Source organism: Hippopotamus amphibius, chromosome 16 (assembly GCF_030028045.1).
Source record: "Hippopotamus amphibius kiboko isolate mHipAmp2 chromosome 16, mHipAmp2.hap2, whole genome shotgun sequence".
In the NCBI taxonomy this organism is placed as follows: domain Eukaryota; kingdom Metazoa; phylum Chordata; class Mammalia; order Artiodactyla; family Hippopotamidae; genus Hippopotamus; species Hippopotamus amphibius.
Window position 1 is genome coordinate 45,899,430 of NC_080201.1, and position 18,844 is coordinate 45,918,273.

Below are 18,844 nucleotides of genomic sequence, written 5' to 3' on the forward strand. Positions count from 1 at the left end.
AGTATGAATTGTGACATGGGAGGTATAAGGTGTGAAATGAGAAGTTGTAGATGTGAACAATGGTACAATGTAATTCTAAATAGGCTTTGATGCATCAAGAATATATATTGTTAGCCTTAGAACAGCCACTAATACATAATAAAAATAGGTATAACTAAAAAGTCAATAGTAAAAATTAAAGAAAATCTGAAAACATTAAATTAATCCAAAAGAAGGCAGGAGAAAAGTATCAAAGGAATGAAGGCCAAAAGAAGAAAACAAAAAACAAATCACAAGACAGTAGACTTAAACTCAAACCACACCAACAATTGCATTAAATGTAAACAAAGCATTTATTTCAAATAAACAGCAAAGAATGTCAGACTATATATAAAAGCCATATTCAACTATATGCTATCAATAAAAGATGCACTTTAAACATAAACTCTGATTAAAAGTAAAAGAGTGGGAACATATATATCATGCAAACAGTAAGCATAAGAATGCTTCAATGGGGACTTCCCTGGTGGCACAGTGGTTAAGAATCTGCCTGCCAATGCTGGGGACACGGGTTCAATCCTTGGTCCAGGAAGATACCACATACCGTGGAGCAACAAAGCTCGTGTGCCACAACTACTGAGCCCGAGTGCCACAACTACTGAAGCCTGCATGTGCCTAGAGTCCATGCTCTGCAACAAGAGAAGCCACCAAGTTGAGAAGCCCATGCACCACTATGAAGAGTAGCCCCTACTCTCCGCAACTAGAGAAAGCCCAAGCACAGCAATGAAGACCCAACACAGCCAATAAAAATAAATTAATTAATTTAAAAAAAAGAATGCTTCAGTGGCTACTTTAACATCAGAAAAGCAGACTTCAAGACAAAGAGTATTACTAGAGATAAAATGGAATACTTCATAATTATAAAGGAGCAACTCATCAGGAAGATATAATTATCTTTAATGTGTATGTACCTAATAACAGAGCTTCAAAATACATGAAGCAAAAATGACAAAAATAAAGGGAGAAATCAACAACTACACAAAAATTAATTTGAAATGGAACATAGACATAAACTTATAAGATAAACCACAAAACTTCTATAGAGAACAAAGGAGAAAATCTTCATAACCTTAAGTAGATTGTGATATTGATTTATAATAAAAAAATATGTATTTGGTCTTCACCCTGTTTCTGTCACAGAGCTCCTAAAACCCTTGCAATATCCTGTAGTGAGAGGTAAAGTTGTCTCTTTATGTTATTGAGGTGCTTTTGCAAAGCACCTAAGGATGGAGGCTAGTTGCCAGGAAAACCAACCATGTGATTAGAGAGTTGGAACTTTCAGTCCCATCCTCCTGACTTCTAGGGAGGGGAGAGGGGCTGGAGGTTGAATCAATCGCCAATGACCAATGATTTAATCAATCATGCCTATGAAATGAGGCCTCATGTAAAAACCTTCAGGTAAAAACCTGAAAGGACAGGGTTTGGAGAGCTGCCAAGCTGGGGAACCAGAACACTTCCATGCATCACCTTGCCAGGCCCAAACTCCAGGAGGACAGAGTTCAATGCCTCGCCCTGTGTATCTCTTCACCTGGCCATTGATTTCTACCCTTTAATATCCTTTGTAATAAACCAGTAGTCTAGTGGATAAATGGGTTTCCTGAGTTCTGTGAGCCACTCTAACAAATTAATTAAACCCAAGGTGAGGGTTGTGGGAACCTCCAATCCTTAGCTGGCTTGGTCAGTCAGAAGCACAGGTAACAACCTGGGCTTACAGTTGGCACCTGAGGTGGAGGGCAGTCTTGTGGGACTGAGCTCTTAACCTGTGCAATCTGGCCCTATCTCCAGGCAGATAGTGTGAGAATTGAGTTGACTTTAGGACACCAGTTGGTGTAGGAGCATTGCTTGTTGGTGTGGGAAACACTCCCAACCAAGATTGGAATTGGGGTGCAGGACAAATATAGGCAAAGATTTCTAAGGCAGAATGCAAAAAGCACTATCTATAAAAGAAAAAATTGATAACATGCACTTCATCAAAATTAGAAATATTTTCTACCAAAAGACCAAATGCTTTCCTCCTAAGACTGAGAACAAGACAAGGATGTCTACTCTTAACATTTCTATTCAACATTGTTCTGGAGGTTCTGGCTAGGGAAATAAGGCAAGAAAATGAAATAAAAGGCATCCAGACTGAAAAGGCAGAAATAAACTATCTTTATTCTCAGACAACATAATATTGTATATAGAAAACCCCATGAAATCCACTTGAAAAAAAAAAAAAGAGGGGGCTTCCCTGGTGGTGCAGTGGTTAAGAATCTGCCTACCAATGCAGGGGACCCAGGTTCAATCACTGATCCAGGAAGATCCCACATGCTGTGGAGCATGTGCACCACAACTACTGAGCCTGAGCTCTAGGGCCCAAGAGCCACAACCATTTAGACCACGTGCCACAACTACTGAAGCCTGTGCACCTAGAGACTGTGCTTTGCAACAAGAGAAGCCACTGCAATGAGAAGCTCACGCACTGCAATGAAGAGTAGCCCCCACTCACCACAATTAGAGAAAGCCCGTGCTAGTGCATGGCAATGAAGACCCAACACAGCCAATTAATAAATAAATACAATTTATTTTTAAAAAAAAGAGGACTACAACTAATAAGTGAGTGTAGCAAGTTGGCAGGATAGAAGATCAACATACAGAAAAATAAAAATGATCAACAAACAAAAATCAATTGTACTTCTATGTGCTAGCAATGAACATCTGAAATGAAATTGATAGCAGTTCCATTCATAATAGTATCAAAAAGAATTAAATACTTAGAAATAAATTTAACAAAAGAAGTGTAAAGCTTATACTCTGAAACTATAAACATTATTGAAAGAAATTAAAGACAAATGCAGAGATATTACATCTTCATGGATTGAGAGACTCAATATTGTTAACATGGCAATTTTCTGCCAACTGATCTGTCTCAATACAATCGCTATCAAAATCCCAGCTGAGCTTTTCTTTTTTTTTTTTTTTTGGCAGAAATTGACAAGCTGATCTAAAATTCATATGCAAATGCAAAATGATGCAAAATAGCTAAAATAATCCAGAAAAAGAACAAAGCTGGAGAACTTATACATCCCAATTTCAAAACTTACTACAAAGCTACAATACATCAAGACAGTGCCGTACTGGCGTAAGGATAGACATTTAGATCAATGGAAAAGAATCGAGACTCCAGAAATAAGCCTTTACATTCATGGTCAACTGATTTTCAACAAAGTACCAAGACAATTCAATGGGGGAAAGAACAGTCTTTTCAACAAATGGTGCTGGGACAACTGGATAGCCACACACAAAACGATGTATTTGAACAATTACCTCACACAATACACAAAATGTAATTCAGAATACATCAAGACCTAAAGGTAAAAACTGAAACTATAAAACTCTTAGAAGAAAGCAGAGGAGTAGATATTAGTGACCTTGGTTAGGCAATGATTTCTTAGAAATGATATTAAAATTATGAGATAAAATTTTTTTAAAAATGATAAATTGGACTTCATTACTCCCTCTAATGGATTTAAAATATAACCATATTTATAACTCTTTCACCTTCTTGGAAACAATAGTAGAAGAAATTTCTAGAGCAATTACTCTAATCAGTGGTCACTTTAACAGTCACTAAAGTGAATTAATTTTGACAAGAAGGGACATGAGGGCATTTTCTGGAGTGACAGAAATGACCTGTATCTTGAGTATGGTGGTAGTCATACAACTATACCAATTAATCAAAACCAATCTATTTGAAGACTTTTCACTGTGCATTTCACTGTATGTAAATTTTACCTCAATAAAAATTTTATTTTATAAAGTGATCGCTCTGAGGAGTGACATGAGTGGAGGGGAAGATGAGCCCAGTGCTGTGCTTTTCATTCCAAGCTCTTTAGTACTTCTTAACATTTGTGAAATATCGTGTATGAATTACTTTAAATTCTTTACATTTTGAAAAATGAAACACATTAAATGTGAAGCTTCTTATTATCGTCACTTCATGGAAGACAGAAGATGAGATGAAATCTCCTGTTTGGGAGGGTGGCATTTACCGGCCAAACCAAAGCACTGGTCAGGGAGACCACCAGGAGGTCCAGGAGCAGAGACATGCTCTTGAAAGCCTCAGTAGAGATGAAATTGTAATCATTTATTCCCTGTTGTGGGGCTACCCTACCAAACACACAATCTCTCAAAAAACGAAAGTCAGAATTTCAAAAGCTTCCATTTTTTTTAATGCTAAAGCTTATTTGCATATCAAAATTGCCCCAGGACAGTAAGCAGAATTAGAAAATTAAGGAATTACATTAGAAGGGAGAGAAAGAAGTAGGACAAATGTGTGAAAGTAAAGAGCACTCCCCATCACCAAAAAGCTGGTTTCAAGTTTAAATCAACTACCCAGCAACATTTGCAAATAAAAAGAAAGACAAAATATCATGGCTGTTGAATTTTGATAATACTGTTACCACAAATTTATTTACTAACTCAGTGACAAACAAATCTTTCTCATTTAAAAGTACATATCTGCACAGCATTACTCCCTCTAGTGGATCTAAAAAATAATCATAGTTGTAAGGATTTCACCTTTTTTGGAACAATAGTAAAAGAAATTTCTCTAACGATCACTCTGATTGGTGGTTATTTCAATGATCACCACAGTGAATTAATTTTGCTTTCCTGTACAGTATACTTTTTTCTATTCCCTATCCTCTAAGAAAAAGGTACTTAACATTTACCTGAATAATTAACCACTCAGAAATCAGATGAGAGACATTTCAAACATTACTTACAAGGATAAAAATCTGAAAACTATTGAAGGTTGTATGATATTCAGCATAAATCATAAATATTCATAGAATTTCACAGTTGCTTTTGAGTAAAACACAACTTAAAGGGCCATTTCAACAGCCTATTTACCTACGTGTCACTGCAAAGTGTTCAAAATCGGGTGAGTAATCATTTTTTAATGAGTAATCATTCAAGTTTCATATCTACTTATTTTTATAAAGTAAAATTTCAAATGTGATCTAATTATTCATTACACTCTCAAATCTCAAATACTTTTTAGTTTTTGGTGAACATTTTGCTATGCCATGATTACATTTTGTATTTGGGGACATATACATAACATATAAGTAATAAAATGACAAGTTTTCATTGGCATTACATGTTTCTGGACAACTGAGTTTACTGCAACTCAATTAGTCAGTCACAGCTGCCACTACTAGGGAACAGGCACCTTAAAGGGAGCAAAGATAATGACTTTCACTTGAGCTGATCTCTGTAGCCTAACCTAAGTGAAATTTTAATAACTAGACAGCGAGCCCTGTGATTAGATGATTTGGGATGCGTTTTGCTATTACAAATAACTGAATGGAGTTTCACATATCTTTCCGAAATGAAGAATTTGAAATGGCAGCACCTCTTAGAAGTGCGGGATCTTACAGAGTGAATTTAGGTAAAATATTGATGACAAGGTTGCACATGCTTAGGAAGTGACATTTAAAGGCAGGTAAAGAGATACATTTCCCAACCAAAATCGAATGCCACTGCCATCAACAACCCCACAGAGGCTCAGCTACCTAAAATGGAAATGAAAATATAATATATGGAAATATTCTCTTAGAAAAACTCCTTAAGGCTTCACATGTATTAATGTATTAGTTTGCAAACATTAAGATCAAAGCCAAAGCAACAAATACATCCTAAAAAGTTTTTCGTCAGATTTTTATTAATGATATACAAGTAGCAGGGCATAAAAAATTAATAGGCTCAAGCCTTGAAATGTCAAACCCAATGATCTCGAGCCATGCTTACCTCCTTTGCTTTTTGTTTCAGTGTTGCTGGCTCTGGGTCTTCTTGCCTTGAGCGACTCTACGTGGTTAAAAAAAGGAGAAAGAAAGGTTAACAGATGGTTTAAGAGTCCCTCATCTGTTGCAGTAAGTTAAAAAATAGCAAAAGAAGGAGAATAGAATCCAAGGTGTCAAAAAAGCAAGGCCTAAATTCATAGACGTGTCATTTCAAGCCTTTAGGCTTACCCAATTAGCTGTTAAATATTCAGTTTTAAATAAAATCTACTGTAGGTTTAAAAAAATCAACCCACTTTACCTATAATATTGCTAACTCAAATGTCTATTCTTTTTTCAGTGTTTAAAATGTTGTACACCAAGTCTTTCCATACTCATTAGGCTCTCTGTACAATTCTATGCCCCCATGATCTTTTCTTTCCAGGAAGCCCAACTCATCTGATAGAGAAGCAGCTACTACACAGCAGAGAAAGAAATGTGTACAACGCACATGTCCCACTTCCCGGATCCCAAAATATCCTGTGGTGCCAAACTTCCAGTCCCCAAATCCCTTGGACAATGAAATCAGTCCTCAATTGCTAACAGATCTCTGCACATCTATCACAGAAAAATGCCAGCAACATAAGGCAAGATTCCTCCTTCCATGCTGGCCAGCATGTGCTGACATACTTGGGACTTAACGTGAAGAAGAAAACAAGAATTTTAAATATTTGATTTGAAATTCCAAAAGAAAAAAATCTGCCTGGTCCTGATCTGTACTTACTGGCAACACATTTGAAACAGACAGAATGAAGAATGACAAGCTATAGCCAAAATATACCCACTTAAACAGAGAGCAGTGGCAGAGACCATCAGAGGGACCTGAATTTGGACACTGATACCAATGAGGAGCTATGATGGGAGGGGAGAGACAGCTTTACCATTTGCAGAAAGAGCCTCCTGATGCTGGACTAACGGGGACCCCCCAAGAGGAGCCCTGAGCTGCCCCATGACTGCTACCAGTGTCCGTCCCCAGTCAGTCCTGATTGCAGTGGCCAGATCCTCCCCATCAAGCACACAGCTATCCCACGCAGCTTCTGATGCAGAAACTGCCCGCTTTTCCTTCTTTAGATAATTTGCACCAGATTCTCACAGTTATAACAAGATCTGCCAAACAAAATCAGGGGTTTGTCTCTTCACTCCCTCCTTCTTGCCATCACCAAAGCCTCCTTGTTTTGCTGTATGAAACTAGCAGGATGAGGAATAAATGGAAAAAAGAAGAGTAAGGAGGAGAAACAAATGAAGACAGAAAATAAGAATTGCATACTTCCAATTTTCTTGAGTGAGGAACTAGGTGAATGGTGGTGTCATATCCTGAGAGGGGAAAATCAGGGCAGTATAAGGAGTAACTTAAGAGTATGTTTTGGGACATACAAAGCTTGCTATATCAATGAGAGCCAGGGAAGGTGTCAAGTAGGCAGTTGTCTATAGGTGACAGGAACGCAGGGGAGAGGTCCTGGCTGGAGATAAGATAACTGGGAATCATCATTTATATGAAACTTCCAGAATAGGTAAGTCCATAAAGAGAGAAAGCAGACTAGCGGTTACCAGGGGCTTTGGGAAGGAGGGAATAGGTAAAGATGCTTAATGGGCATGGGGCTTCCTCTTGGGGTGATGAAAACGTTTGGAAATTAGGGAGAAGAGATAGTTGCACAACGTTATGAATATACTAAATGCTATAGAATTGTACACTTTGAAATGATTAATGGTTAATTTGATGTTATATAAATTTTACCTCAATAAAAAAATAAATAAAAACATCTAAATCATCAGTCCATACATGGTATTTAAAGTCATGGGGCTGAATGAGATCACCTGCAGCCTGAGAGTAGACAGAGATGAGAGGCTGCCTGAGAATAGAGCCCTGGCGGTGCTGGAACATGTGGACATCAAGAAAAGGAGATGGCCATAAAAAAGAATGAAATAATGCCATTTGCAGTGACATGGATGGATCTAGAGATTGTCATACTGAGTGACGTTAAGTCAGATAAAGACAAATATCACGTGATATCACTTATATGCAGAATTTTTAAAAATGGTACAGATTTACAAAACAGAAACAGAGTCACAGATGTAGAAAACAAATTTATGGTTACCAGGGGGGAAAGGGAGGGAAGGGAAAAATTAGGAGATTGGGATTGAGGTATACACACTACTCTATATAAAATAGATAAGGACCTAGAGTATAGCAGCATGGAACTCTACTCAGTACTCTGTAATGGCCTATATGGGAAAAGAATCTTTAAAAGAGTGGATATGATTCACTTTGCTGTACACCTGAAATTAACACAACATTGTAAATCAGCTATACTCCAATAAAATTTTTTAAAAAGAAAGGAGAAAGATGGGCAAAGGAGGTTGAGAAGGAGCAGCCAGTGAGGAAAGAGAAGCTCCTGGAGTGTACAGTCTCAGAGCTCAAGTGAAGAACTTTTTAAAAGGAAATAATGGAAATCTATCAAGTTTGCTGGGAGCTCAAGTAACAGGAGGACCAAGAATTAACCACTGAATCTGGCAAGAATGTTCTTCTAAGATCTCTTTCAGAGGAATGCTGGGGACAAACGTCTGATTACAGTCATTGACAGAGAAAAACCAGGGACTTTCATCTGCCTTACAATGCAGGGGACGCTGGTTCAATCACTAGTCAGGGAACTAAGATCTCACATGTTGCGGGGCAACTAAGCGTACCACAACTACTGAGCTTCCATGCCTCAATTAGAGAGCCTTAGTGCCTTGCTCTGGAGCCTGTGCACCAAAACTAGAGAATAGAAAACCCGCCACCACAACTAGAGAGAAGCCCTTGTGCCACAACGAAAGATCCCACGTGCCACAACTAAGACCCAATGCAGCCAAAGATAAGTTAAATAAATAAATCAATCTTTAAGAGAGAGAGAGAGAGAAAGAAAGAAAGAAAGAAAGAAAGAAAGAAAGAAAGAAAGAAAGAAAGAAAGAAAGAAAGAAAGAAAGAAAGAAAGAGAAAGAAAGAAAGAAAGGAAGGAAGGAAGGAAGGAAGGAAGGAAGGAAGGAAGGAAGGAAGGAAGGAAGGCAGACCAGGCAGGATGTGTGTTCTAAATTGTGTACCCAGGATTTGTTTTAATCAGGTCTGGTAAGGTACACAAACACAGAAATGATCGCCATGAAGGAAGAAGTTTATACTCACAGATCCCTAGAGACAGGAGGCATGGCATACCCCTCAGGGTCACATGGGGAAGCATCAAGGTCAGTCAGCAGGCAGAAGGGAAGAGAAGAGCATGGCCCAGAGCAGAGCCTTTATTGGGATTTTCAAAGGAAGGAGTGGGTGAGGCAGGGTAAGTAGGTTAAGCTTAGGATTGCATTGTTTGGATAATTTCAGCTGGATCTGGGCTATAGGAATGGTCCCTAGTTGTCCAGTACCTGGCCTTGGGGTGACTTAGGGCAGGGGGAATACTGGTTTGGTGTGTGAAAGTTTGATTAAGGAGATGGTTGGGGTGTGGGCTCTGAATTGTTTGGTTTGTATATCATAGGTGCTTGCAGGGGAGTCTTTTGCTAACTCCAGGAATTAGCTAGCCCTGAGAGGGTCAGTCTCCTCAGGAAAAAGGCCCCAAATGCCAAAGAATTGAGAATACAGAAAATAAGAAAATATAGTCAATACAAAGTGGAAATCGTGAGTCTGCCAACTCTTGAGATATTCTGCTATAAAGGGGAGCAGAGAATTGTGGTTGCAGGTAGGGCCGACATGAGGACAAGAAGTGTTCTTAAGATGGTTGAGAGCATGCTTCTATGCTACTGGGGATGAAGTTGTTGAGAGAAAAACTGACGAATAGAAGAACGAAGGACGGTCAAACCCTGTCAGAAGCAAAACTACTGACTAGGAGAACGGATGGGATGCACTGCACGCATGGGGGTTGCTCGCAGCAGGAGGAGAGCCACAGTGGGAACAGGGGCCAGGGAGGCTGCTGGGTTTGATCTGATGGCTGGGCGATGAGACAGCTTTCATTTTACTGCTTTTGTTTTCTCAGTGAAACAAGAAATGAGGTCATCTGAATGTGAGGAAGGGAACGGGTGTTAAGGATTGGGCGAGAGAAAAGAGGGCATAAAGCAGTGGTCTTAGACAGTGGCAGAATGAACTGACTGGGGAAATGGACTCACATTGCTGAGCTCTGCTAAGGGCCCCCTTGAGGTTTCATGATCATAAAATTAAAGTAGGACCAAGTTTGGGAGCTACTGGGCAAATAGGAGGGACAAGGGGGTTGGGGGTGTTCTAAGGAGAGAGTGTAGTTATGCACCACACACCTATAGACAGCTGTATTTCTAGTTCCCTAAAAAGGACCAGAAAGATTTAAATCAAGTGGGAAGAGAGACAGTCTCCAGGAAGCGGAATTATGGGTAGTCTTTGCTAACCTCTTCGTATTTTTAGGGATTTTCTTAAGATTTGCAAAGAGTATGTATTTTGTTTTATAAACACATAAAAACAATAAAGCTGTTTCAAGAATAAATTTAAAAATTAAAAATCCAGCAAAATGAAGTTTTTGTTAGGAAAGAAAGCAACTAACCCAATTTCCTGTAGAAAAATCACTGCCCTAAATTTGGATGCTTCCTCGACTATTAATTTGGATGTTAATGATAACCCTCTACAACAGAAGAAATACTAATGAATCACTTGGGGAGAATGAAGAAAAGCACAGGACTGGAAAACATGCCAAAGACAAATCTGCAAAGCTCCTGAAACACAAAGGGATGCCAACAGGACCTGCGTGTCCTCTTGAAACAGAGCAGGACCCTATGGTCCTTGCCCCCCATGTCCTCAGACTGCTTTTGTCTGTAGAAAAACTTTAGCCAAAGAATAAGTTTAATCAGAGAAGTGAAAAAATGCAGAAATAAAGGAAAACAGTCAAAGGAGACCAGATAATAATAGTTTAACCATTAAGCAAAGTCAAGGACCTTTAGTTCCTCCTCAAGGGCTATATATAATATTCTGAGCCATATCCTTCTTTTTGGGGTGTGTGTGTGTGTGTGTGTGTGTGTGTGTGTAGCATGCACAGGATCCTAGTTCCCTGACCAGGGACTGAACCTGCGCCCCCTGCACTGGCAGCGAGGAGTCTCAACCACTGAACCATCAGGGAAGTCCCCTTGAGCTGTCTTATAGATACTGAAACACCCACCAAGTGGAAGAAGTTAACTATGTGATGGCCAGACTGTAGCCATGACATAAGTTGCCACATTTCCAAGAACTGGCCTCAAAGAAATGGGAACAAACCAACCCTGGAACTAAAGACTAACTGTACTTAAAACAATCAAGATGACGCTGATCAGACCACTGCATGACTAATTTCAAGATGACTGTCAGAGCTGACTGTGCTATTTCTGCATGTAGCCCACTCCCTCCATCTATAAAAGCTCTTGTCCACTGATTGTCAGTGGATGGAGTCAGCCTTTGGACAGGAGTTCGCACCCCCCCACCCCCAACCGGTTGCCGGCAAAATAAAGCAAACTTTCCTTTCCATCAGCCTTGCCTCTGCATTGGTTTTTGAGCAGTGAGCAGCCGGACCCCACTTTCGGTAACATTCTTTGGAGATTTCCAGGTGAAATGGTTGGAGATAACGGCTGGCCATCCCTAGAAGGTGTTGCAAAGAGGAAGAATTCCCTCCCAGATCAATCTATGAAATAATATAGCAGAAGATGAGGGAAGCTTTGGGAAAGCTGGTGATGCTTATTCAGGAACACACGCAATGGCTGCTGTCTGTCTCCTGATACGTGTGGTCCCCTCTGTTCTATGAAGGCTAAGACAGAGGGGCCCCGCAGCTTCTTCCTGGTCACACAGCAGGCCAGGCACAGAGGTCTGATGTGGGAGGGGATGGGGGTACCCCCAGCTTTCTAGGCCCCGAAGGCCGGTGGTGTGTGGGGGTCCTGTTGCCCTGGACAGCCATTCCAACTGGTGCCTGGTGCTCTCGTAAGGTCCCCTCCATCAGCCACAGTTGCTTCATGTAAAAACTGAATCTTTTGAAGGTGTCAGTGTTGTTGGGACTCAATGTCTATTGGCTTGGTCAAGTATGCGGACTTAGCGGGGAAAAATTCCTTGTACATTTACCCAGATATACCACCCTTTAGTTTGTTTTCACTAAACTCAGCTTTGAGTTCCTGTCAGAAGACACGGGGAAGGTACTTGACTGAAAGACCCTTCACCTTCTCCCACTTTAAATTTTAGGGACGATAAATTACCATGCAATTAATTTAGTTTTACTATTACGCTTTTACTGTGAGTCTCAAGCCAAGGACATTTTTATGTTAAAGTCTTTGTAGATGTAAAATGCTATATGCCTGGAATACCTCTGTGTATAACACTGATATTGAGAAAATCTATTAATATTTTGTAAAGCGACATGTCTGGTATAACATTTGGCTTTTTCTGGGAGGGAAAAAGAACATAATTCTACAAAATATTAGAAATTCTACTGAGTGGACTGCACAGGCATGACAGATACACTGATCTCAATAGGTTAAGGTCTTCATGAATGGGAAACTATTGTTTGAAAAGATACTTTCTGATATAAATGGAAATTAGAGAGGGGGATCTTAAGACTCTCCATAAAAAAATACTTTTCTGAGTACTTTACTTTTTAGTCAAGAAAATTAACTCCTAAAGCCACTCCCACTGGCACAAAGACTGTAGACCAGGGTTTCTCACTGGGATTCTGTTATAATCAGGTTCAGCACATTCCAGAATTAGTGTTTGTTTTAGACACTAGTCAACTTTATGAGGTTGGTAAAAGTGAGGAGGAATTCTGCTTTGCCTGACCTCATTTAAGTACAGGATACACTTTCTTTCAGAGTTTGAAACCTCGAGTATTCATGCTTTAATCTTTCAGACTCCCACCTTCTCAGGGCATCCTCGGCTTTCATCAGTGCTTTTCTCATAGTCATGCCTCTTATAGTTTTATAATTTTTTAAAGTTAATACTAGAAGAGTTTAAGGCATTGGTATCCATTTTCCATTAAATAAAGTGTCAAAACTCTTGATGCTGTACTGTAGTCACCATCATGCCAACCGTTTCAATTTTAAACCCATTTTCCCCATTCTGATGACATTAGAATTTCACCCATGGCACTATTACCTTATAACTTTCATTTTTAATTAAAGAAGTTAAATTGGCAACAGAAAACACTTTGCTTTCACATTAGCTTCGTTAATAAAAAGTGAAAGTTAAAAGCAGTGTACCTGTGGATAAAATCTAGTTCCAAACCCCAGTTTCTCCTTTATCACGTAAATGCATTACGTTAAAGGTCTATGCTTATGACAATCTTAAAATAAAAGGAACAAGGAAGGTTGAAAATATTCAAAAACCAACTAAACTAGAATAGATATTACTACACAGCAAGGGTTTCACAATTCTGAGGGCACTTTGGTACTTAATTAATAAAGATAGACAGTAAAAATCCCAAAGAAAGTTAAATAAAAATAATCCTTCTCAAAAAACATGGTAGATGTTGATGCATAAGAAGGAAACTTGTAATTATCAAAATAAACTAAAGAACTAATGTTAAGGTATGAGAACAATATACAGATGTAAAGGGTTTTTATTATCATAGTATGAACAAATTAAAATATTTTTGTTTGGTTAACATAAAAAGGGAGAAATCTGAATGTCTTCTTTATCCCATATATATATTCATATTCTAAAGTTGGAGAAAAGCTCTATTCTAGCATCTGGAGAAAACAAAACAAGAGATTTCCAATTAATTCTTCCAATTTTCTAATAGATGCCCTTGTTACCTGTTATAAAAGAAAACAGAACAAACAACAACAATAACAACAACAAATCCTAAGAACTTGAAATGAAACTTAAAAAGCAACAATCATACTGAGAAAAGCAAGAAAAAATAGTCAAAGTTTGCATAGAACACAATTTTATTAGAATCCATGAAACAAAGACAGAAGATTGACCATCTCTTCTTTTTCTCAATTTAAGACCTTTACTAAAATTATAAAGAACTTTAAACAAAAGTACAAGTTCTTAAAGACAAAGAGAACTAAAAAGAAACACCTGTAGATGGATGTGTCAAGCGTCACCAAATGTTTGAAAGATAAAATGGGTGAAGTAAGATGGAAAAAGTACACTCCGCTCTGTCTCTCCCACTGAATGCAGCTATAAAAGCTATAAACTGTAGACAGGATGCAGGAATCAGCTATTTGAGGACTCTGAAAAGAAAATGATAGTTTGGGGGAGGGACATAATTCAGTATCATCAAATCACATTTTTCCCCTCCAGTAGCCCCAGCCTGGATGCAACACAGCTGAAACCTGGAATGGGTATTGGTGCAGACAGAGAGAGCCACAGGACAACCCCCCCTGTCCTGGTTTGAGGAGCAGGAAAGGGGTCTGCTAATGCTCAGAGTAAGTGGGAGAAATAGTGCCCCCCATTTTGTTCTCCATTTCCTCAGTGACAGAGTAGGATAAATAATGCCTCAGCTTTCTGGACAGCAGGAGTGAAAAGAGGACACTCAGGGACCATGAAAGTATCTGAGAGAGTGTGAAGAGGCAGAAGCTGGGAAAAGTGATCCCATAAAGTCATTTATGAACTTGTGAACAAATCCCTGGCCTGTGTGTACATAGACCTATCCCTAAACTGCCTACCATAGACTCGGTGAAGGGAACAAGATAAGCCACAGCTCAAGTCCCAGACTGACTGCTGGTGGTGCATACCTGGGACAGACCCAATAGCACTGCAAAGGCTCTGCAGATGAAATTGACATGGAACCATAACCCATAGATCTAGCTGGAACTTGTAGCCTGAATCCAACCAGGTAGACAAATGTTTAATACAACTATAATAAGTTAAATTAAATAACTAATAAGTTGTACAAAATAATTAAGAAGACAATCATAACATAAAGGGGAAAAGGGTAATAGGCCCTACATGATGGTAAGTTTCTACATTCTACCTGAAGTAGTAAAATACTGATTCTAAAGTAGAATGAAAAGTTAGCTTTGTTTTTTGTAATCCCCAGAGCAATGAAACCATACTGAGATATTATGCAAAAAAGATAAACTAAAATGGAATACTAAAAAAATATTTAAACATTCCATAAGTATTCATAGCAACTTTATTTGTAACAGTCAAAAATTGGGATTGGCCCACAACATTCTTCAACAGGTGAATTGTTAAACAAATTATGGTACCGATACACCATGAATTACTACTCAGTGATAACAAGGAACAAACTATGAACCATGCAACAACTTGTATGAGTCTCCAGAAAATTATGCTGAGTGAAAAATTCAATCCCAAAGGTATTAGACTATATGATCCATTTAAATAACATTTTTGAAGTAGAAAATTTTAGAAAGAGAGGAAAGATTAGTGTTTGCGAAGGGTTAGGGCAGGGGGAGCTGGAGGAAGCTAAATATGGTTATAACACAAGAGAAACACAAGGGACCCTTGACTGGGTCTTGACGGGGTGGTGGATACACAAACATACAGAAGTGATTAAATTATATATCAATAGAACTTAATACACACATATACACACACATACACACACAAATGAATACAAGTAAAACTGAGGAAATCTGAATAAGATTAGTGGACTGTACTAACGTCAATATCCTAATTCAATATTATACTATAGTTTTGCAAAATGTTATAATTAGAGGAAACTGAGCAAACTGTACAAGGGATTGCTATTATTTCTTTCAACTGTCAATTTAAAATTTTTTTAATGTTTAAATAACTCAAAAGAAGGCAAGAAATGGTAAACAGAAAATAAAAACAGAAAGAACAAATAGAACACAACAAAATGATAGCCTATCAAAATATATCAATAATTACATTAAATGTAAACAGTCTAAACACACCAATTAAAAGATAAATATTTAGAATGAATAAAAATGATCAAACTAAATGCTGTTTACAAGAAACCCACTTCAAATATAGTAATATTGGTAGGTTAGAAGTATAAGAATGGAAAAAAGATATACCATAATAACAATAATCAAATGAAGGCTGGAATGGCTATATTAATATTAGACAAAGTACATTTTAGACCAAAAAATTGTCTGAGGTAAAAACAGACATTGCATAACGATTAAAGGATCAATTTACCAAGAAAGCATAATAATCCCAAATGTGCATGCACCTAACAACCTCTAAATACATGAAGCAAAAACTGAGAAAACTGAAAGGAAAAATAGACAAATCTACAATTATCTCTCAGTAATGGATAGAACTTGCAAACAGAAATTTAGCAAGGTTATAGGAGAACTAATCAGTACCATCAACTGATTGGATCTAAATATACATTTATAGAATGCTTCATCTAAGGGCAGCAGAATACACATTCTTTTCAAGTGTACAGGGAACTTTCACCAAGTTAGACCATATCTTGGGTAACAAAATGCATCTTAACAGCTTTAAAAGAATAAAATTATACAAACCAAATTCTCCAACTATAAACAAATTAAACTAGAAATCAGTAATGAAAAAATTAACAGGGGGAGGTCGCCCAGCGCTGGTGTTTAACCACGTGCAGCGTGAAGTTAAGGGCGTCATGTTGTGAGGAGATGGGGGCTGCGGTGACTCGCGCAATCAGAAATTTCAACCTAGAGAACCGGGAGGAACGGGAAATCAGCAGGATGAAGCCCTCCCCCGCTCCCAGGCACCCGTCCACCAAGAACCTCCTGCGAGAGCAGATGAGCAGCCATCCAGAAATTAAGGGAGAAGTTGCTAGAAAAGATGACAAACTACTGTCATTACTAAAAGATGTGTATGTTGATTCCACAGATCCTGTGTCATCTGTGCAGGTGAAGGATGTGGGAACACGTCAGAAGCCAAAGGAGTTCAGGTTGCCGAACGACCATCACTCTGACATGATGAATGTTAAGAACATTCCGAAAGGCAAAATTTCCATTTCAGAGGCACTGACACTTCTTAATAATCATAAACTTTTTCCAGATAAATGGACTGCTGAGAAAATAGCTGAAGAATACCATCTAGAACAGCAAGATGTAAATTCCCTTCTCAAATATTTCGTTACTTTTGAAGTCAAAATCTTACCCCCTGAAGGCAAGAAAGCAGTACAATCAAAATGAAGAGAATCTTGAAATTACTTTTCCTTTATGTACTCCGTGTCCCCATACCCTGTTTATTTTCTCATTTTTAGCATATTAAATTATATAAATTATCAAATGTGTTAAGCTCCCTCCTTGTGAGAGCATGCTATTTATTGAACTCTGCTGAATTTTCAGGATTGCTGATAGGATTAATTTTGTTCTCTTTTGAACATTAATTTGGTTTAGGCATATGTTCTTATGTAATAGCGTGACTAATCAGCACAGGTATAAATTTATTATAAATAAAAAAGTTACCATATTTTAGGCAAATCATATCATCAGCTTTTAAATTGATCATATAGCCTCTTGGGAAATGTCCTGAATCCCTCGTTTAACATTCAAAGCTGCACCTTTCAGTTTAGATGGTTAGTTTGTTCTTCCTATGGAATAGAGAAAGTAAGAGTTTTCCTGACTCTTAAGACTGTGACTTTTTTTGTTAGGGAACAGAGACTTGACAGTGAGGTCAGATAACAGTATTTCCGAATAAAGGCAGACAGGAGACTGGATACAAAACGGTAGAAACTATATTTTTATTAATGCTCCAAGGAAGAATTAGGGAGGACTTACTTTGTTTTGAATGAATTTTATGTATGAAATAACTTTTTAAAAATATGAACAGAAATTGGTGTTTATAAAATTTTAGCAGTCTCTGCTTTGACAAACAGGTAAGTCCAAAAGTTTTCAGAGAGGCAGGCAGTAGTGGAACCTATCTGAAAAAAATAACTTTTCTATGGACTTAATGTAGAAATAGTAGAAAATTTTAAACAGTGATTAAATCAAAGAACCATGTTAAGTTGAATTTGGTGATCAAATACGTTTTTTTTTTTTTTTTTTCTAATTTAAGTGCTAGTTGAAAGAAGAGAGAGAAAATAGCAAGTAGAAATATAAAGTGTGATCACTGGAAGGGACTTAGGAAATTGCTGCTTCATCCATTTAACAAACTTATGAGCACAGTGTGTGCCAGCACTAGGGTCTTAAGTGAGACTGTTAACTTTAGCTCTGTCATGTTACTACATATGGGATTTGGGGTAAATCGTGTAACCTCTTTGAGATTGAATTTCCTCTGTAAAATGAGTATAGTGCTGCCTTATTAATCAAAGGTTTACTGTGAAGATACATTAGATAATAAAGGACTACAAAAGACTGAAAAAAAAAATTAACAGGAAAATCTCCTCCTCAAACCTTAGAAGTTAAGCACTATGCCTCTAAATAATCCATGAATCAAAAGGATTATCAAAATCACAAGAGAAACTGGAAAATATTTTGAATTGGAACAAAATTAAAATAAACCTATCAAAATCTGTGGAGTGCAGCTAAAGCAGTGCTTAGAGGAAAATTTATAGCATTAAAAGCTTATAAATTTATAGCATTAAAAGCGAGGGAGGGAATATGGGGATATGTGTATAAAAACAGATGATTGAACTTGGTGTACCCCTCCAAAAAATAATAAATAAATAAATTTTTTTTAAAAAAGCTTATATTAAAAAGAAGTTCTTAAATCAATAATCTAATCTTATCTTCAAGAAATTAGAAGAAGAGCAAAATAAATGCAAATCAAACAGCTGGAACAAAGTAATAAAATCAGAGTAGAAATCAATGAAATGAAAAGAGAAAAACAGTAGAGAAAATCAATGAAATCAATGCTGTTCTTTGAAGCAATCAATAAAACAGATAAACCTCTAGCAAGATATACCAAGAAATAAGAGAAAAGATATAAATTACCAATATCAGGAATGAAACAGGGGATATCATGGGAATACTATGAACAACTCTACATGCAGAAATTCAATATCTTGGATAAAATGATCCAATTTTTGAAAACCACAAATTATCAAAACTGACTCAAGATGAAACAGAAATTGAGTAGTCATAACTATTAAAGAAACTGAATACCTAATTTA

General features: G+C 37.7%; 1 protein-coding gene across 1 annotated transcript; it reads left to right on the forward strand.

Moving 5' to 3' along the window:
* Window positions 1-16,362: 16,362 nt before the first annotated feature.
* LOC130837950 (NADH dehydrogenase [ubiquinone] 1 alpha subcomplex assembly factor 4-like) lies at window positions 16,363-17,901 on the forward strand. Its single transcript, XM_057710671.1, has one exon. The coding sequence runs from the start codon at window positions 16,395-16,397 to the stop codon at window positions 16,920-16,922; it is 528 nt and encodes a 175-aa protein (XP_057566654.1). The 5' UTR covers window positions 16,363-16,394; the 3' UTR covers window positions 16,923-17,901.
* The last annotated feature ends 943 nt before the right edge of the window (window positions 17,902-18,844 follow it).